The sequence below is a fragment of the Pimephales promelas genome, chromosome 6 (genome assembly GCF_988280905.1).
Source record: "Pimephales promelas chromosome 6, fPimPro1.hap1.1, whole genome shotgun sequence".
Classification (NCBI taxonomy): domain Eukaryota; kingdom Metazoa; phylum Chordata; class Actinopteri; order Cypriniformes; family Leuciscidae; genus Pimephales; species Pimephales promelas.
Genome location: NC_142774.1, coordinates 22038090 through 22060145, shown reverse-complemented (window position 1 = coordinate 22060145; position 22056 = coordinate 22038090). Strand labels below are relative to the sequence as shown.

Below are 22056 nucleotides of genomic sequence, written 5' to 3'. Positions count from 1 at the left end.
TTAGAAAGAAAGATGGATAGATTTGTTAGAAAGAAAGATGGATAGATTAGTTAGGTAGAAAGAAAGATGGATAGATTAGGTAGAAAGAAAGATGGGTAGATTTGTTAGAAAGAAAGATGGATAGATTAGTTAGAAAGAAAAATGGATAGATTAGTTAGGTAGAAAGAAAGATGGATAGATTATGTAGAAAGAAAGATGGATAGATTTGTTAGAAAGAAAGATGGATAGATTAGTTAGAAAGAAAAATGGATAGATTTGTTAGAAAGAAAGATGGATAGATTAGGTAGAAAGAAAGATGGATAGATTTGTTAGAAAGAAAGATGGATAGATTAGTTAGAAAGAAAAATGGATAGATTAGTTAGGTAGAAAGAAAGATGGATAGATTAGGTAGAAAGAAAGATGGATAGATTTGTTAGAAAGAAAGATGGATAGATTAGGTAGAAAGAAAGATGGATAGATTTGTTAGAAAGAAAGATGGATAGATTAGTTAGAAAGAAAAATGGATAGATTAGTTAGGTAGAAAGAAAGATGGATAGATTAGGTAGAAAGAAAGATGGATAGATTTGTTAGAAAGAAAGATGGATAGATTAGGTAGAAAGAAAGATGGATAGATTTGTTAGAAAGAAAGATGGATAGATTAGGTAGAAAGAAAGATGGATAGATTTGTTAGAAAGAAAGATGGATAGATTTGTTAGAAAGAAAGATGGATAGATTTGTTAGAAAGAAAGATGGATAGATTAGTTAGGTAGAAAGAAAGATGGATAGATTAGGTAGAAAGAAAGATGGATAGATTTGTTAGAAAGAAAGATGGATAGATTAGTTAGGTAGAAAGAAAGATGGATAGATTAGGTAGAAAGAAAGATGGATAGATTAGGTAGAAAGAAAGATGGATAGATTAGGTAGAAAGAAAGATGGATAGATTTGTTAGAAAGAAAGATGGATAGATTAGGTAGAAAGAAAGATGGATAGATTAGGTAGAAAGAAAGATGGATAGATTTGTTAGAAAGAAAGATGGATAGATTTGTTAGAAAGAAAGATGGATAGATTTGTTAGAAAGAAAGATGGATAGATTTGTTAGAAAGAAAGATGGATAGATTAGTTAGGTAGAAAGAAAGATGGATAGATTAGGTAGAAAGAAAGATGGATAGATTTGTTAGAAAGAAAGATGGATAGATTAGGTAGAAAGAAAGATGGATAGATTAGGTAGAAAGAAAGATGGATAGATTAGTTAGAAAGAAAGATGGATAGATTTGTTAGAAAGAAAGATGGATAGATTTGTTAGAAAGAAAGATGGATAGATTTGTTAGAAAGAAAGATGGATAGATTAGTTAGGTAGAAAGAAAGATGGATAGATTAGGTAGAAAGAAAGATGGATAGATTTGTTAGAAAGAAAGATGGATAGATTAGGTAGAAAGAAAGATGGATAGATTAGGTAGAAAGAAAGATGGATAGATTTGTTAGAAAGAAAGATGGATAGATTAGGTAGAAAGAAAGATGGATAGATTAGGTAGAAAGAAAGATGGATAGATTAGGTAGAAAGAAAGATGGATAGATTTGTTAGAAAGAAAGATGGATAGATTAGGTAGAAAGAAAGATGGATAGATTTGTTAGAAAGAAAGATGGATAGATTTGTTAGAAAGAAAGATGGATAGATAGATAGATAGATAGATAGATAGATAGATAGATAGATAGATAGATAGATAGATAGATAGATAGATAGATAGATAGATAGATAGATAGATAGATAGATAGTTCATTAGTACATATAGAATGGTAGTTTAATTGAGTCTAGGGCTTCAGGGAATTTAGATTTGAGTTTTTGTTGTACGCTATTGGGCCACCGTAGTCTTGGCTCAATTTGACCATGCTGCAATGAAAGTCAATGGGATTTTTATGATTTTTAATATTAATTTTTAAGAAATCTGAAAGTCGAATCAGTCTAAAAAGATATAGCACACTAAGTCAGAACAGTCTGAAGGTCTGACCCGAGTTTGGAGTTTGTAGAGTCAAAGCTCTAGGAGGAGTTAGAGTCAGAAAATTTTGAGTAAGAAGAATAATAATAATAATAATAAGTTTAAATAGGATTTCAGTAAGTTGGCTTTCTCAAGCCAACTTAATAATAATAAGTTTAAATAGGATTTCAGTAAGTTGGCTTTCTCAAGCCAACTTAATTAAAGGTTGCGTTTACTTAAAGCTGGTAAAACTCGTGGTGCATTCATAGTTGTAAAATATCTCATCTGTTTTTGTCGTTTAACATATATGCATAGCTTTAAAAAAAATAGTGAGAATTATTTCATTTAAATTATTTTAAATAAATGATGTTTTATAAGTCAAACTTACATGTACAAATTCCACCAGTAGTCCTATTACATTTTACTAAAAAGAAAGAACAGGGGGTACAAATTGTTTCATATTATTAAGCCTACACTGGTAACACTTTACAATAAGGCTTATTAGTTAATGTATAACATGAACTAACGAACAAAACATTACAGTATTCATCTTTGTTAAAGTTGTTAATAATAATCCATCTCTTCATTGTTAGTTCATTTTAGTTCACAATGCATAACTAATGTTAACAAATGTTAATTTAATACAAATCAGTTTGTTGTTAGACTCCCTTCTTTGTAAACTATCATAAACTGATATCAAGACAATCAATCCGAATCACATAAAATTTGTGAGTGAAAACTGTAGTCTGTACATGCACGTGGTTCTAAATAAATTTTCATTCTGTCCAAAAAAAAATTATTAAAACAGTTAAGAGAAAACATACACACGTCATCAGATTTAAGCATATTCCTAAACGTTTTGTCAGAAAAGGGTAAATGGTATTTGAGAAAGGGCATCTACATATTACTGGCATAACCAAATCAAACCTTTCAAATATAAGAAATATTTTTGGAAGGTTACTTTCCTACCTCTTAAAGTGTTATTTTACTTAAAGTACAAAAATAAAGTTTTAAAAATGATCCTATACAGATAATAGCCTTCTCATTATTTTTTTTTTAAATATTCTATTGATGTAAAATTAATCCTTACTAGACAGAACTCACTAAATGTTATTTTAATCCTTTCATTGTTATCATAGAAATGTTTGTATAGAGTGATAAAAGTCGAAATGGTCAATAAATTAGAAGTTAAGGTATTTTGCCTTTGTATGACCCATTATTGTTTTGCAGATAATGCAAAGGCAGAATACATTAACTGCCGAATAAAGGTCAAAGGTCAAGTTTGAGCTCAAATTTTTTTATGTAGATAAATATATTCATTATGACAACAACTTGGTCAATTTTCAGTGTCCTACCTATCATACAATTGGCTGGACAACAAAAAAACTTTAAAGTCATTTTTCTCAGTTTCACACTCTGGTGAGTTAAGGTCTTTTGCCTTTGTAGGGCAGTACAGCTACACAATAAAGAACGTCTGCGTGAAAGATACCTCAAGAGTCTCCTGGTCTGTTGCGTGGAAGAATAAAAAACTTCACTACAGATGGTGCCTTGTGACCCGGATAGAGAAATCTTACCTGAATCCAAAACTTCAAGCAACAAAAGATTTCAACAGAGAATCTCAACTGAATCTTGAAAACTTCAAGCAGAACAAGATCTCAAAGCGGACTGAGTTCCAGAACAAGAACAAAAACTTTTCTGACTGAGTTCCAGACTGAATCTTTTCATACAAGCAACGATTCGGTGAGTTTTTACTCTATTCAAAGAACCAGACCAGTACCAAAGTTGTGCCTCTGCGCCGTCAGAGAAAGAGTTATCAGGCAGCTGTATTGTTTGATTAACTAAAGTTATCCTTTAAAAGTTGTCTTTTAAAGATGATAGATATCCTCTGTTGTCAGGCAGGGAAGATTGACATTAAATGTTAATATTTTGGGATCCTCTGAATAAGTCAGGGAAGTTGTAAGATATCCTCTGAATGAGTCAGGGAAGTTTTGTTCAACGGAATAGTGCCTCTACGTTGCTAGAGAAGGTATACTCTAAACTTAGGGAAGATTAACATTACGTGTTAATATTTGGTGATAACCTCTGTTCACAAAGAAGGATTAGCATTTTTGTGCTAGTCATTTTTGGTCATCCTCTAAAAGTTTTGGAAGGTGAAAGATCCTTTCCATTTTCTTTCAGGGAAGATTAGCATAACATGCTAATAGTTTGTGTTGTTTTTTTGTTTGGTGTTACCCTCTAAAAATTTAATTTAGAGATGAAAGTTTGAACCTCTGTACAAACAGGGAAGTATTAGCATAAAGTGCTAGTAATATTGTGGATTTCCTTTGCTCAAAGAAGGTTTACAACAGTCGATCTGTGTAAACAAGTGTAGCCTCTGTTGATCAGAGAAAGTTAGTTTTGTGTGATAACAAAGAAACTCACAAAATGGTTGTGACGAATGCTAGGTTGGTTCCTACAACTGAGAAAAGTGGCCTTGCCGCTCCATTGTGGTCAGATAGTGAATTTAAGTCATTGTTAGGAGAACACATGGACTCCATAGTGACTCAGTCAGTCAGAGTGAATTTGACAAAGAAATTTGGCATTCACCCAGAAAAAGTATGGTCGATGGAAGATTGTAAAAAAGTGCTTGGAGCAAGTATTCGCAAGAACAATGTGAAAGCCATTATCTGTTGTTACAAAGAATACAGTTTATCCATTGCACAAGAGCCAGCTAGGTGTATTGCTAAGTTAAATGAACAGAACAAACAATTGCAGACTCAATTGTCCTGTTTCAAGACAAAGGTGGGCCATAACCAGGCCTCAGCCAAATGTAACACTGAAGACCAACAGTCAGATGAAAATTTTCCTGACTTACAAGCATTGTTTGAAAGAGATGTAGACATCCCATCAGTAACAGATAAGCATGTAAATTCAGTGAAGGTGTGTGCTGCTAGAAAAAGACCACATGGAATTGAACAGTCAGAAAGTGTTCCTTCCAGTGCTTCTGTTGTTCAAATCCAAACTTTTGCTACAACGCTCGGACCCTCAGACATAGAGAGATTGTCCCAGAGTTTACCGCCAGCACGCACACAGTTCACTGAATTTAGAAGAGCATTGGTCAGCAAAATGCGTCTCTATGACATGTCGTTAACAGAAATCACACAGTTAATGTCTCAAATTCTAACTGAATCTGAATTCAACAGTTTTGAGTCAGCTGTTACTTCTGAACTGCAACATGCCAGAAAAGATGAATCAAGAGAAGGTGTTCTGAAAATCCTAAAGAATATCCTAGGACCCAAGATAGATTGGTCTAGAATTACAAACTGTGTACAAAAGAAAGAAGAAACTGTGAATGAATATACTGAGAGGTTTTGTCAGTCAGCTGTAACGTACAGTGGAATAGTGGATGATTCTGAAAGTGTACTCAATGACAAAGGACCGCTGGTCCGCATCTGGTCAGATGGCCTTATAGCTGACTACAGAAGAGCTTTGCCATTTTTGGATCTGACTTGGTCTCACAGAACTCTTAGAAGTAACCTGGACAGGTTAACTGCTTGGGAAAGAGATTTTGATGTTAAGGCAAGAGTACAAATTGCAGCAGCCTCTTTTAAGGTCAGCACAGAAAACCCACAGAAACGTAAATGTCCTAAGAGAGAGGGCAGGTGTTAATACTGTGGTCAGCCGGGACATTGGAGCAGAGAGTGTAGAAAAAGCAGAAAGAATTTTAAAGAAGGCAACCCTTTTGCCCAACTTCTCAGTTTGCTTGCTACTCTGAAGCCGCCATTCCCCACGTCTTTAAACGGGTGGGGCAGCTTGTTGACGTGTTAACCATTTGGACTGTGAGTGCTTAATTTCCCCAGTAACTTACAACAGAGATAAAAAACTTATGTTTGTTTAACGGAACAAAAGGAAAGTGACTGTCTCAGCTTTTCCTTTGGGGGACTGCTTTAAGTAAACTCACAGCCTTAAATGTTATTCTACAGTACAGGCCTTTCATCAATAATAGTGTTAGGTCAGACTGTAAATGCCCACATGCAGTGTAGCACTAATGAATGAAGCAAAAGTCAATTTTGTCACCTTTTCCCATTGGGGAAAGTGATTTAACTATCCTCACCCATTCTCACGTATGATGTCTACAACGACTGATGTTTTGTTAGAGGATGAAGGAAAAATAACTCATAATTGGGTTACGCAGATCAAAGTACACATGTCACAGGACAGGTCAAGCCATTAGAGCCTAAGTGGCATGTGCCCCATCAAGTAATGTTGATCGGCAGTATTGGGTCAAGGAAGAAAAAGTTTGGTATTATGTGTCACATTGAAAAGGGTTCTGTCACATTGCAAAGTATTCTGCAAAATTCTGCCCACTGACAGGGACATAAAAAGGACACGAACCAGTGAGGAACCCAAGGGAAGAACCGAAATGCCGGGGGTCACCCCTTGGGCGAAGATTCCCTCATAGGCCTTCCCCATCCATTTAGTCCATCCTCACCTCACTGTTTTCTTTAGGTGTCAAGAATTAAGGAATAGGGAAAGAGGGAACAATAGCAGACTCAGTGTTTACTCAGCAGGATACAACCCTTGTCTTTGAAGAAATACTGCTCTCTTGTTTTCTTTTTCCTCTGTGCAGATACCACTTGATGGCTATCCCGAGACCCATATGCACAGACGTCTTCACCTGCGTATGAAGCCACCACTTCCAGAGAACAATGAGACCCACTGACGAGCCAACTATCATCAAAGTAAAGAAGAAAAAATACACAACGCAGAGAAAAGACTTACGGAACCTTCAGTCATCCATCAACATTATCAAGATGTAGTAACCACCAGGACATCGCACAAAGTGAATACTCCACAATCCTCGTTTTTGCTGGAAACCTTGCAGGCCACAGCCGAAGATGGCTGCATTGACTCTCTTGTGCACAAGCATGATGGTTAAACAGTCTTGATCTTTCAGAAAAAAATTAATTTTAATTTTTAAGTTTAATTTTTCCGTAAGAGCTTCACGGACCCTAATTGCATGTTTGTTTTCTGTGTCAGCATGTAATTACAGAAAAAGCAAACACAGAACATAAGTATGTGCCTGTAACTAGCACAAGTTACATGAATGAACTTACTTAAGTGTTTAAATTTGTACATAATGTGAGAGTTATTAATACTCTCAAAAGGGGGGACTGAAGAAATACAAATTTATTCAATGTTTCATTAAGGTTTAACAGTATTTTCAACTGTAAAATGTATACAGTGTTTACCATTTTGAGGCCAATAAGATTAAGCCAAGCATTCCAGGTGTCACACATTAGCTTTTGTCTTTATGTGCTTCCTGGCCATTAAGTTCAAGATTCAGCTTTGCTTTTGTAATGGTAAAAGTGTGACCACGCTGGTCAGACTGATTAGATTAGCGTCTCTGGTAATCTGCTGAATCATTTACATTTGCTTTGTTTCAATAGACTCCTCCTCAATGTAACTCCTCCAGATTAGCATCTCAAGGCACAGAAAACTGCTATGCTGATGAACTGAATTGCCTGTTGAATCATATACATTTACTTTTGTTTCAGTGTCTCCCCCCTCAATGTAAACTCCTCCCTCTAAATGTATAAATTGTAAGGGAATGTTTTCCCTTAGTTAGACTATCCTTGAGATGACTACAGCTACGCAATAAAGAACTTCTGCGTGAAAGGTACCTCAAGAGTCTCCTGGTCTGTTGCGTGGAAGAATAAAAAACTTCACTACACCAGCGACGGTCGGGTGTTTGGACGGGGACGCCACCTGGGATGGCCGGGGTGTGCCGTTTCACTCGAGTTCATCGTGCTCATTGGGCTGTGCCGTGGGAGCCTCGATGGGGGCGGCGCGGGGCGGTGTTGTCGGCGATCTACAGGCTGGTGCGGATCCTTTCTTCATCGACAAGTAAAGTTCGAGCCCTATTTTCCCTTTCTTTTGAGTCTGGGAGCCGTGCAACAGCGAATAATGTCAACAATAGAAGTAGGAAACCACCAAACCCAGCGATAATAAAACACCGGAAACTTGGGGTATTTCAGACAGTTAATAATTCCAGACTGGTTTGAGACTCAAGATCTAAACCGAAAGGTATTCTATGTGCACATTTAAATATACGAAGTATCGAGTTAAAAAGTAATCAAGTCCGCCATCTACTTACTGATTCTAATATTGACTTCTTGTGCCTCTCTGAGACGTGGCTTAATGAAACTTCACCCTCTGCAATAATATCTATACCTGGTTATAAAATGTTTCGTAAAGATAGACAGGGTTCTAAGGGAGGGGGGGTTATGATTTACGCCAATGACACTTTTAACTGTAGTGAAATTCTTGTTACAGATGAGAATGATTTGGAATTTATTGGTTTGAATGTGTCTTTGTCACCGCAAATGTCGTTTATTCTTGTGGTTATTTATAGACCTCCTTCAACAAATGTAGATTTTTATGAAAAGCTGGATAATTTATTAAAACAATTTAATCCTGCGAAAGAACTTATAATATTAGGTGACCTGAATGTTAATTGGGAAGTTAAGCAAATCAGGAAAAACTTGCAAAAAGTAATGGATAAAATGGATATGGCTCAGGTGATTAACGGTGCTACGAGAATTACAAACTCTACGAGCACTCAAATCGATTTAGCTTTTACAAATAGGCCAGAAAGGATTTCGAAATCATACAATATGCTTACTGGATTGTCTGATCACAATCTTATAATGGTCAATAGAAAATTAAATAAAAAGCGTTTTAAACCTATGCCAGCCACAGAATCCTTTAGGATACCAAAGCAGGAAAAACAAAACTTTATAGATTCAATCGGTGATGTAAACTGGGATGAATTATTTTCAGGGATTAACTTGGATGAGGATTGTTCTCTATTTTCTAATAAAATACAGCAAATTATTACACAATTTACACGGAAAATTAAATTACGAGCTAAAAAAAATGGCCTTCCATGGTTGAATGAATCTATTCTGAAATTAATGAAAGAACGAGATCACTCCTTGAAGCTAGCTGTAAAATCAGGACATAATAGGCATCAATTTATCACGTTAAGAAATAGAGTAGTGAGAGAAATAAGGAGATCTAAAGCAGACTTTTTTATTACTGCTCTGAATAGTGCCCGTGGAAATTCTAAAATAACCTGGCATTACATAAAAAAACTGACAGGACAGTCCCATAAAAATAAGTCAAAACAAATGCAAATTGAATTAAATAGAAACCTTTTAACAGAACCTAAGGTAATAGCTGATGTTTTTAACAACTATTTTATTAAATCAGTAGCAGAAATTTCTAAAAACTTTACAATGAAACAATCAAAAGAACACTCAGTGTCTGCAACACAATCTTTCTTCATAGCAAACATCACTGAGACTAAAGTCATTGACATAATTAAAACACTAAAACCATCTAACGCCAGGGATGTATTTGGTATGGACACGAACATGCTTAAAGATTCAGGATCCGCTCTAGCTACTCCTATTGCTTCTATTATTAATCTATCTATTTCCAGTGGTCATTTTCCAAAGGCCTGGAAATCTGCTATTGTTACGCCAGTTTTTAAGTCTGGTCTATCTACCTCCGTGAATAACTGCAGACCAATAAGTATTCTTCCGGTCATTTCTAAAATTGCTGAAAAATGGGTGGCAGAGCAGACTGTCCAGTACTTAAATAGTAGCTCACCCTCTTTTCACGCCATGCAGTTTGGTTTTAGGTCCACACACAGCTACGTGCCTTTTTATCGAGAAAATAAAATCTTTTCTTGACAAGGGGGGAGTAGTAGGGGCGGTATTCTTGGATCTCAGAAAAGCTTTTGACACAGTGAACCACTCAGTTCTACTCAACAAGCTTCCACAATTTAAATTCTCTTGTGATTCTGTTAGCTGGTTTGAATCCTACCTGCATGATCGTACACAATCTGTACGAATTAACAACTGTATTTCTGAGTCTCTGAAGCTAACTACCGGGGTTCCTCAGGGCTCAATATTAGGGCCCCTCTTATTTAGCCTTTATATCAATGACTTGCCTAATGTCTGCTCTGAGGTGAAATGTTTAATGTATGCGGATGACACTGTTCTATTTGTTCATGGTCGCTTTAAAGACATTGTTGCAGATAAACTAACTAAAGCCATGACTCGTGTTACATCCTGGTTACAGGAGAACTGCCTGCAACTAAATATTTCAAAAACTGTTGGTATGTTCTTCAGTAAAACCAATTTAGCTTCATTTAATCCGGACATAATAGTTGCTGGAGAAAAATTACAAATTGTAAATCAATACAAATATCTTGGCTTAGTAATAGATTCATATCTCTCATTTAAAGCCCATATTAAAAAATTATGTAAAATAATCAAGTTTAATCTAGCAAATTTCCGCTCAATTCGAAATGATATGTCAACCGAAGCTGCACAAATTTATTTACATTCCATGATTTTCAGCCACCTCAACTACTGTTTAATAAGTTGGTCTCAAGCAAGTCAGAGCGCAAAAAGACCTTTGGAAACATTACATAAACAAGCCATTAAAATCATGGACAAAAAACCAAGGCACTATCATCACAGACTTTTAAACTGGGACAGTATTCATAAGTTTTTTGATTTGAGCCTTATATACAAAGTGACACATGATTTGGCCCCAGCTCCTCTGGCTGAGTTCATCACCCAAAGAAACAGCTCTGAGCGCATCACTCGAGGCTCTGCCAGAGGGGACTGTGTCGTCCCTCTGCGCAGGAGCGCTTTTAGTCGCTCGGCCTGGTCAGTGAGGGGCGCTGCTGAATGGAACTCTATACCTGAGGAGGTTAGACAGCTCAATACTTACAAGGCTTTTACAAAAAACTTGAAAAATTTGGCTTATTAACAATTATGTCTGCCAACATTAAAAGCCGAACCAAGAGCTGTATTATATATTTAATATATAGTCTTTTTGTAAATGAGTTTTTGTGTATTTTATTATTTTAATAGGCATAGTGTACCCTATGTTATCTTATAGTGTTATTTATATTGTAGATATTTTTTTGTCAATTTGCTATAGACCTATAAATGTATTTTCTTGTTTGTATTGTAATGCTTTTTTACATCCTGGCCAGGGGACTACAGATGAAAAATAGACTTTTGGCTAATTTCTGGCTTTTTTAACCATGTTTGTTCATGCGTTTTGTGAAATTGCACTGTCCCCTTTTAAATAAACTAATAAATCAAATCAACTGTTGGTGAAATAATCAGACCCAAATCTCTTCGGATCTGCATGATTCACACAAGTCACCCAAACTGACGTGAAAAAAGCGGGAGACGCCGAAAAGCGCGCTGTTTGCATCCCTGTGTGTTCTACTCACCCCATCACAGCTCCTATGGCTGTACCAGCCAGCAGCCCTCTAAGTCCCAGATTCAGCCTGAACAATCCTCCTGTTGCAGCTAAACACAAACACTGTCATTCATTCTTGTCATCTTAGTATAAAGCAAAAATTCTATGAAAATTAACAACAAAAAACCTATTAAAGGCCATAGACAACAAACAAGTTTATGAACTTACCACCTGCAACAGTGAAATGGCTCAGAGCGTCTTTGTCTCTATACACTGTCAAGCCAGTATTTACAGTGCTGTGTAAAAAAAAAAAAACAATAAAACAATATATATATATATATATATATATATAGCATAAATAGCATAAACAAAGTGTTTTTTTTATAATTGGTAAAACTGACAGCAGGGTATCTGCATGGTTTTTAAAATCAAATTCAAGGCTTTTTAAGACCTACATGGGTGAGGTAGATCAATGTGGTGGTCCGTGAACTATAGCCAGGGGGTCCGCGCAATAATTTATAACTGCCTACTGTTTTTTTTTTCCGGAGTACAAGTCGTGTTTTCTTTTATCATCTGAAAACATGATATTTATTCCAAAGTGACTTATATAAAGCATTAACGTCAAATAATACAAATGAGACACTTAAAGGTTTTCATAGCTAGATCATCTGTATTTCTTATGTCTGTGCGTCAAGTAGAGTCCGCTGTGTTTTGGTTGATTTTGCGGAACGTGCGCCAGAAAGGAGATGGCATGAACCCGCATACTGTTATTTTCTTTATTTTTAAAAGGTATGACATTTTGTAGTCATTTATAATGTAGCCTATACACAAATAAAAAAATGGACACTTTACCGTTTTGAATGATGTACTCTTAAATAAATAAATAAGAGTATTCCTTTGTTTCCACTGCTGAGGAAAAAATCCCAAGTAACGTTAATCGCGTCTGCGTTTCGCGTGCGCGCACATACAGTATGTCAGTTCTAGCACTGCTAGATTTGATATTAGAAGCTTGATCATTATCAAAAGTGCATAGGGACAGGGCCGTACACATAATTGAGGTCCCTGAGGTATATAATGAAAGTTGTGAAATTATTGCCTAATATTAACTTAATTTGCTGCTGCAAGGACATTATGCATCGCGATGATAACTGACCTTCTCGTCTGAGCTGCTCCAGCAGACTAAAAACAACAGCTCGCCAATGTCAAAATGTTTGAGTCGGAAATGAATTCAAAGTAGTCAGGCTTATGTTCAGAAGCTGCAAGCTGAGCGCGAATCCCCGCACGACGCTTCAGTTAACGGTCATAAGCGAGATAAGATGTAGGCCTATAGCTAAACGAACGACTGAAACAATTAGTTTGCAAAATATAAATCAAAGCTCAGCTTTGGGAAAGGAAATAGCAACAGGTCAAGAGAAGCATCCTGTGCCCATGAGATTAACATTATGGATTCATATTTAACACAGATATACTGTATGTTTTTTTAGCTAATTACAGTGGATATGAGCTCAATTTAACAACACACGCACCTATTAAACATATTGCCATTATTATTGTTTAAATATAGACTAGGCTGTATTTGTGTGCAGAATAGGCCTAATCATTGAACCATTTCTCTTTTAAGGCCATTCCTGTTTGGAATATGTGATTGTGTTTTGATCTAGCCTACATGTAAACAATAATCATATACATTCTGCATTTCCATTTTGTATGTGGAACATTCATTGTAAAAATTAAAAAATGTATGCCACTGCCCACTGACATGCTTCTAAAACTATAGTTATCTAATTGTGGGGCCTTAAAACACCTTAAAATGCATGTGTAGATCAAGAACATCAAAAATTCCTCAGATCACATAGCAAGATAACTTTTGGGGACCTCAGTAGGCTATTTAGAAATTCCTGACCATGAGTGGAGAGTGGAGACCATTTGTGCAAAAAATATTTCATTCGCCGCTCACACATTAACTTTGTGCTCAATCATTGTTATAAATATGAGGGGGGGGGGGGGGGGCTTGGATTTTTTTCCCCTGTAAGGGGTCCCTGGCTTCAAAATATTTGAGAACCCCTGGTCTATGGCAACATCCTAAACATGCAGCGCTCACATTTAATAAAATCATATTAACTCACATCAACTTAAAGGGATACTCCTCCCAAAAATTCTGTCATCTTTACTCACCCTCAAGTTGTTGCAAAGCTGTACAAAGAGTTTCTTTCTTCTGCTGAACACAAAGCAAGATATTTTGAAGAATGATTGGAACCAAACAGGTGTTTGTTTCCATAGAAGAAAAAAAAATAATACTATGGAAGTAAATGGTGCCAAAGTTCCAAACATTCTTCAAAATATATTCCTTTGTGTTCAGCAGAAGAAAGAAACAGGTTTGCAACAACTTGAGGGTGAGTAAATGATGTCAGAATTTTCATTTTTGGGTGGAGTATCCCTTTAAGCAATACTGCGATTATTGTTTTTCTGTTGTCAAATCGAAGACTTTGCTTTAAACTGTGTTTTAACTCATATATGAATGTCTTATTTATAGTTAAATATTATGGGCCCTATCACCGACGCATGTATCATTCGTATTTTGCACCCGCGCAGAGCGAACTTTTCCCTCCACAGACGCACGCCGGTAAACTAGGGAATGAACTTGCGCTCCCTAGGCGGTTCAGCGCAAAAAAGGAGGTGTGTTCCGGCGCAAACAATCCCTGGCGCTATTTTGCAGTTCCAGAAAACAATTGCACCACTGACCAGAAAAAACCTAGTCTAAAGTTAGTGGAGCGTTGCGTGTACATTCAGATGCTATTTTAAGCGCGCATGCTTGGACATAATACAGAGTGTGAACAACGCACATACATTGTAAATGATTCTCTCATCTACACATTTTACTTTTTGCAAATGATACATTATTATAAGGAAAACTATTAACATGAGGGAAATCATTGTTGTGTTCATGACGATGGGAAGAATAGGCATGAAGCTTACACATTTACCCAAACTATTATATGCATTTTTAACCGAAGCTTGTTTTGGTGGGTTTGTCCCATCCCCTATGTCACTTCTCTTTCTTTTACGGCTCTGATGAGAACACCGATCTCCTCGGCTGTGAACCCATTCTGAAACATGCCTGGTAAATGTGGTGTTATAATAGTATTGCGCCATGGAACAAGCGCACCTCGTTCATCATGCTCTTTAAGGGAATGTGATATGACGCTCCTATTGGTTTGTTTACGCCCAAAAAGCTACGTGGGGAAGCTACTTCAGACTAACCCCTTTTAGATTTGCGTCGAGCGCAAGAGTCATTTATCCCGCTGGTTGAATAGCAACAGCGCCGAGATCCGCCCACAAAGTTGACCCTTGCGTTTAGGTCGTTAAAATAGGGCCCAATATGTAGGAGAGGACAAAAATATTTGACATAAAAACGAATATATTTTTGTGCTCATAAATAATAAACATTCATAAAAATCATAAATAATTCAAAAGTGTAATTTAACTGATTCACAAATTAAAACTCATATCTATACTTACTTAAACATGGTCACAAATGCTGCTACCCTCCAGCTCCACCTCGAGCCAAGGCTCACAAACCCACGAATAGCTGCATTATGTGCAGAGCGCTGGTGAGACAAAAAAACAGAATATAGAACATCAATATGTGCATATTTTAACCACATACAATAATGTGATTTTCAGCAATATAAAATGTAAAACAAAGCAATAAAAAACTATGGGAAATTAGATATCTGTATGAACAAAACATGACTCCGCTACAAACAGATGAATACAATTTCAGCCTGTCTTGTGTCTTACCACTGCATCCACTCTGTTTTGGTACATTGCAGCCTGGCTGAGCTGAATAAATCTCTCACGAGCATGTCTGGCTCCTGGTAGGCCTCCATAGACCATCCCAACCATGGCTGCAGCAATTCCACACTTTACTATATTCCTTAACTCCTCTGAGCACATCTCACCTTCACTGTGTGGAGAGCAGAACATAATTAAAAAGAAGCAAATGCACCATGCACCACTCCATAAGAAAGTCTCTGATATTGCACACAATATGGTATGATATAGTACTGCGCACAGATGTCTCTGGTTTTCTGGAGACAATCCCAGTTTTGGCATCCTGAAACATGAGGTGCATTGTTTTGAAAATACATACAATTTTGAAATATTCCCGAAGGTTCTGCGATCACACACAACGCAGTAATTCACAAACACACTCACCTTAACTATAACACCACTTTAGTTGTGTACAGTAAATCGATATAAGTAAATCAGAACCGAGTAATCCACTATTTTGTAGAGGGAAAAAAACATTCTTCCCTTTCGAGGGAACCCGCGATGCGTCATTGACGCTTTTGGGAACGCCCCCAGCGTGAATGCATCTGAAGCATCAATGTCAACTTAGTCCAATGGAATGAATGAGCGTCACGGCGAGTGACATCATGACCAGGAAGAGATAAAAGCGCATCCGGTGCAAACCGAAACTAGCTTCTGTTGCCTCAGCAAGCAATCTGTGTCTCGGTCTGTATGATTTACTGTTGTCTGTCACATTACGATTTATCATGGCGAAACAATTGTACAAACAGTGTGCTTCTCCCTGCCCACGTTATTTAACGGGTAGGGATACACATGAGCTTTGTGTAATGTATTTGGGAGTGAAGTATGCGGTGTCAGCCTTCGAGGAGGCTGATTGCCAGCATTGTGAGAAGCTTCCGCTTCGCATGCTCCGCATGCTCCGCTCCCGTCTGTCACTTTTTGAGGAAAGTGGTCAGGCTCGCGCTCCTCAGGGTGCAGCACCCGCTGCTACCCGCAGCATATGAGGAGCTGGTGGAGGTAATAACTCGTGCTGTGGATAAACTACACATTGAATGGCCAGCCGAGAAAAAGGGCGCTCGTTCTAAAAGCAAGTTAGACAAGTGCTTTTTATCTTCTAATGTTTCACCTCCATCACGTCTAGATCGTGAAAAAATCCATAATCTTCCCGTCTTTTCAGCCCCCAAGTCCATGTTTATTCAAAAATAAGGGGGTTGAAATATTAGACGCTCGCGAGCTATCTGTCACCTGGTACAGCATCGTCCCTGAAGGCCTCAGCTTTGCCCACAAAGCCATTAAAAACGACATCTAATTTAGTGGGCAAAGCATACAGTATATGGCAGCAGGTCAGGCTGGAGTGTGCTTACACACCATGGCATTGCTCCAGGCATATCAGGCTGATATGTTGGGGGATTTGGACAGGAGTGAGGGGGTGGGGCCCGATGTGGTTCGAGAACTTCGTCAGGCCACTGATTTGTCTCTCAGGGCTACTAAGGAGACCGCCAGAGCAATCGGGCGGTCAATGGCAGCCCTTGTAGCTAATGAGAGGCACCTCTGGCTGAATCTAGCATACATAAAGGATAAAGACCAAGATACAGAGGTGTATCTTTCTGCTAGATACACCTGTTGAGCCTTCTGGCCTCTTCGGCGATGCTGTGAATTCGGTCGTCGAGAGGTTCCAGGAGACTAATACATTTCTCCCTCGCCGTTTCCAACCCCATGGGGCTGCTGGGCGTGAGCAGCCCAAGCCATCTAGCTCCTCATATAGAGCATAACAGAAAGAGAGTGTTGTGTCTCGTGCTCCGCCTCAGAAATATTGGAAACAAACGCAGCACTCTCAGCCGGAGCCTTCGAAGCAGAAGCCGGATCTAAGGACAGTTCTTCAGGCTAAGAAGGATTCGGCTCAGAAGAAAAGGTCCTGACGCTCATGGCGTCAGACCAGTGGGGACAGCCCTGCCCGGGGTGGAGCGGGTCACACCTCAGTATACTGTGTCCGTTCCTCGGTGTCCTCAGACGGCCATTCTGCCAACCCCACCACCCTTGGTGCTTCAGGGCGCAGTGGTCTCCAGCGAACCTCTGAGGGGGGTTCAAGGTCTCAAGTACACCAAAGGCCAGCCTTGAGAGGCTGGTTCCCTTTGTAGATTTTCTGACAGAGTGGAAAAAACTGCCATTTATTTCTCAATGGGTCCTGCGGATAGTAGAAAGGGGATACAGAATCCAATTTGGTTCTCGCAAAGGAAGCTATAGAGCAGGTGTATCCAGCTGACAGGGAATCGGGTTTTTACAGCCGTTATTTCATCGTTCCAAAAAAGGATGGGGGGGGGGGGGTTGCGTCCCATTTTAGATCTTCAAGTGTTGAATCGTTCAGTACAGACACTCAAGTTCAAGATGCTGACAATCAAATCAGATCCGAGGACTGGTTTGTCACGATAGATCTGAAAGACGCCTACTTCCATGTCTCCATCCAGATTTTTTTCGGGGGCAAAGAATACCAGAATCAGGTACTTCCAGTCGGTCTAGTTTTATCACCCCGCACATTCACGAAGTGCGTAGATGCAGCTCTGGCCCTGCTCAGGCTGCAGGGCATACACATTCTGATTTATATCGACGACTGGCTGAATCTAGCGGAATCAGAGCAGTTAGCGGTTCGGCACCGAGGTGTCGTTGTCACACATATGCAGAAATTGGGGTTGAGGCTGAACACCAAGAAGAGTGTGCTTTCTCCAGTACAGGGAACCACTTTTCTTGGTGTGGTATGGGATTCAGTCACGATGCGAGCCGCTCTATCGCCTGCCCGTGTAGCTGTTGTCCTAGCAGCCACAAAGGAGCTAAAGCTAGGCCAGTCACACACTGTGAAACAGTTCGAGAAACTGTTAGGCCTCTTGGCAGCAGCGTCCAATGTGATACCTTTTGGCCTGTTGTACATGAGACCTTTGCAGTGGTGGCTCAGGACCAGAGGGTTCTCCCTTACCCCTTTTCCACCAAAAAAGAACTGGTTCGGAACTGGTGCTGGTTCAAAGATGCTCTGGAGTTGGTTCAACTTGCGAACCCGTTCAGAACCTGTTTGTTTTTCCACTGACTAGAGCGCTCAGGGAACGACGTTGTTACGTCACTGTATACGTCGCATTACGTCTTAGCTAGAAACGCTTGCAAGTAAAACATTACTTTGGGATTATCTCTAACTCGTGTACCAAGAAGGCTTTAAAAACAATTGAAATATGTAAGTCTTTTAATCTTTTCGTTTGATATGTAATCTTTTCTGATAAGTTATGTACCCCTGTCTTGTGTCTTTTTTTCTTTCCATTTATTTGTTCTATATTGTGACTGTTTTCTTCTTTGCTTTTTTAAAAAAAAAATAGAAACGCCAACTTCAAGCATAACAATTACAAAGGCGGACTCCATCGTGTTTCTGCAAATATTTCTCCTGGCTTTGTGATCCTATATTATGGTCAGAAAAGATGTTTAGAACACATCTAAACCCGCCCCAGCCCCCGATGTAAGCATGACGGTGTAAAAGAACGGTTCTAGTCCAGCAAAGAGTTGGTGCCGCTTTGTAACCAGTTTTTTCCGGCCGAGAACCTGTTCTTTGGCTGTCGAAACACAAAGAACTGGTTCGCACGCAGGCACTGGCTCCAAACCGGCTCTCAAAATGCTTTGGTGGAAAAAGGGCTCCTGAGGGGAAACCCACGTCGTATGATCAAGATCACGCGGCGGTGTCTCCGTGCTTTGGTTATATGGAGGAAGGATTGGTTCCTGTCCCAGGGTCTGGTGTTGGGAGCTCTTTGGGAGCGACAGATGCTTCCCTCACTGGCTAGGGAGTGGTAATGGAAGGCCGCTCAGCTCAGGTTCTGTGGAGGAGTTATCATCTTTCTTGGCACATAAATTGCCTAGAGATGATGGCTGTCTTCAATGCGTTGAAGTATTTCCTCCCAGATCTGAGGGGCCACCATGTGCTTATCCGAACAGACAACACATCGGTGGTCTCTTATCTAAATCGTCAAGGGGGTCTGCGCTCGCGTCCACTATGCAAGTTAGCGCACCAGATCCTCTTATGGTCCCTGGGGAAGGTACTCTCTCTGAGGGCAGTGTACATTCCAGGGGATCAGAATATTGGAGCAGACGTCCTGTCGAGGCAGGAGCTGAGGCCAGGGGATTGGAGACTCCACCCCGAGGCGGTGGAGAAGATTTGGAAGTTTTACCGCCGAGCAGAGGTGGATCTGTTTGCGTCTCAGCACACGATGCACTGTCCACTTTGGTTCTCCCTGACTCACCCAACCCCCCTGGGGCTGGATGCTATGGTGCAGACGTGGCCGAGGCTACGTCTGTACGCTTTCCCCCCTGTTGCTCTGCTTCCAGGAGTTCTGGAACGAGTTCGCCAGTATGGTATAAGCCTTCTACTAGTAGCACCACGCTGGCCCAGTCGAATCTGGTTTGCGGACCTGTTTCATCTCCTAGATGGTGCTCCGTTGGAGACAGTGGTGTTGCCTTGTTTTTTGTAGTGAGTATACTGTGATATACCAGCGCCCCACCCACCATCCCCCCCCCCACAACCACCACCACCCATTTTCGAAAATTTTTAAAAACTTAAATTAAAAAAAGGTAACACTTTAGTTTAGGATCTAATGCTCACTATTAACCAGTTTCATTACATGCAAAGGCAGGGTTTTATAATCACTGTTGATTATAAATGTGAGTTAGGTTAGTGTAAGGACTTTGCCAGGCGACTCAACCCTCCTCCCACACACACGCACACATTCAATCACTCACTTACTCCAGTGAGTATCAAGTTACAAGACTTTAGGGCACAATTGGAATGTGGCAGAGTGTCTCTGAACAAAGAGAAATACATTTCTTTTGTGTTAAAGACATTTAACAAATGTATTCAATGGTTTTATGTATGTGTGTTTTCCCCCATGTCACAGTGAAATAACTTTGTTTGGCTGCAGCATAAACAGAAATTAGAAATACCTTCTTTATGCAGTGTAAACATAAGTGTATATTCCTTTAATGTAACATAATGTTCCTTTATGTCTCCAGAATGCTCATGTAACGGGCTCTCCGAATATGCACAGAGATATAAAGTAAAGTGTATTTTTAATATGTTTTTACTGCCATTGAAGATCACACTGTTAAACTATAATCCCTCACTGAACACACCCCCTTCCACAAGGAGCGCGCGCTCCAGCAAACAGGAAGGGGATGGATTTCTCTTAGGTGATAAAGGAAGGAGCGCGGCTCCGCCCGTCTCTCTTACATTCTGACCTTCTCAGAGAAACATGTAACGCTCGTGATCTCCTCACGGAGATCAGATCCGATCCTGGATCTTTTCTTTGTTCGTCTAAAAGTTTCGTCTTTTCCTCAAGTGGACTGCCAAGTTCGCCTCCGAGGAAAGGAAGCGGACTTTGGCGAACTATTTCATTGGGTAACGTCACCTCAAAGACTTCAAGCCTCTTAAACACTCGCGCCGAATGCCACGTGATGCCCCGCGCCCACGGAACAAAGGAGCCACGTGCGCAGCTAAACCATGCGGGCCGCACGCGCACGGAGGACAAAAGATCCGGCGTCCAACTCGCGGCTAGACCACGCAGGCCGCTCAAGGAACGCAGCAACACATGAGACCACTTTTCAAATGCAAGTAAATTTGGGTTACCCTGTTTTCAGAGCATTAAGAATGTGTTTTCGTGGTGTTTCAGAAAGGTCGACTGTCTTAAGTGAATGTAACTCTCTCTCTCTACATACCCTCTCTCTTACTCTCTCTCTCTCTCTCTCCAACTCACTTACGTGTACTCATTGTCTAAATGCCCCGCGTCGTCTTAGTTCATGTTTTAATGTTTATAAATACATGTATCATTGTAACGTAGTAAATGCCTAAGTAGTTGCTTTATTAAATACAGTTATGCTCATTTCTGACTGAATCATTGTCTTGCTCATAATACTAGTCACTGAAATGTCGATCAAGAAGCTACACGCTTTACAGAACTAAACATACTTAAAAGTGTATTTGTTTATAGAGCAGGAAAGCTAATTCTTGGAAGGCCACAGAATTTGTTTTCACAAACTCTAAAAATTAATTGAGCTAATTGATTTTACTTGTCTTGTAAAACGTGGTCTGTGTAATTGATTACAATTAATTTGTGGTTAATTGCATGGACGCACATTTATGCATACAGGTAAAATTAATAAAGGCTCCCTAAATGGGAGATTTATTAACATGTAAGACTGGTCTGATCCAAATCTGTAAGAATAATTATTAATTATCAATTATTAATTATGATATGCAAATTCCCCCTTGATCAGACCCGAACAGTCTCAACATTAGTTAGGGGGGTTCAGGGTTTCCCTGAGAAAATTTTTATTTCTCTGATCTACATATGTGCATTTTAGGATGTTTTGAAGGCCAAAAAAATAGATAACAGCTTTAAAATCATGTCAGTGGGCAGCTGATTATTTCTCTCTTCTCATCAGCATCACCCCCTTTTTCTCTTTGTTTTTATCTTGCCCTGTCTCTTCCCCTCCTGAAGCTGAGCTTAGACTGATATAGGCTTTTCATTTTTGTCTGTCAGTGAAGAAAGTAAACATAGGGTCAACTTGATTTTGCCTATGAATAATTTTTTCTCGGACACGTTTATTCACTGAAAGCTACTAAAGCTAGGTAAATAAGTTTATTGAATGCATTCAAAACATATAGGCTACACATTCATTATTGATCTTATGCCTAAAATAGGGCAATAGACCGGGCTTTATAATCAAAGATGTCCTAAATTTGAGGTTGGTGCTTCAATTTTTTTAATTTCTCTGATGTGAATTTCAAGATGTTTGCAAGACCAAGAAAAGGATAAGAAATAGCTTTAAAACCATGTCAGTGGGCAGTAAAATTCTCTTCGCCTGAGCTTTTTGTTTCATTTTTTCATTTCATTTATTTGTTTATTTTACAATGACAGTGCTCATTAATTAACAGTAAAATAACTGTAAATGAGCCAGAGTTAGCTCAACAAGCTAATTTTCATCTGTTGTCCCTGGC

General features: G+C 39.1%; 1 protein-coding gene across 2 annotated transcripts in view; it reads right to left on the bottom strand.

Annotated features, from left to right (window-relative positions):
- Positions 1–22056, bottom strand: part of timmdc1 (translocase of inner mitochondrial membrane domain containing 1) — a 161857-nt gene that overhangs the window by 80094 nt on the left and 59707 nt on the right. For both annotated transcript variants that reach the window (XR_016168858.1, XM_089132257.1), the window contains exons 3-6: positions 15027–15192; positions 14745–14833; positions 11454–11521; positions 11257–11335 (exon numbers count right to left, since the gene is read on the bottom strand). Coding sequence is in view for 1 of the 2 variants with exons in the window: in XM_089132257.1 (XP_088988383.1) it covers positions 11257–11335; positions 11454–11521; positions 14745–14833; positions 15027–15192 (402 nt within the window). In the remaining variant the exon portion in view is untranslated. The remainder of the gene's footprint in view (positions 1–11256; positions 11336–11453; positions 11522–14744; positions 14834–15026; positions 15193–22056) is intronic.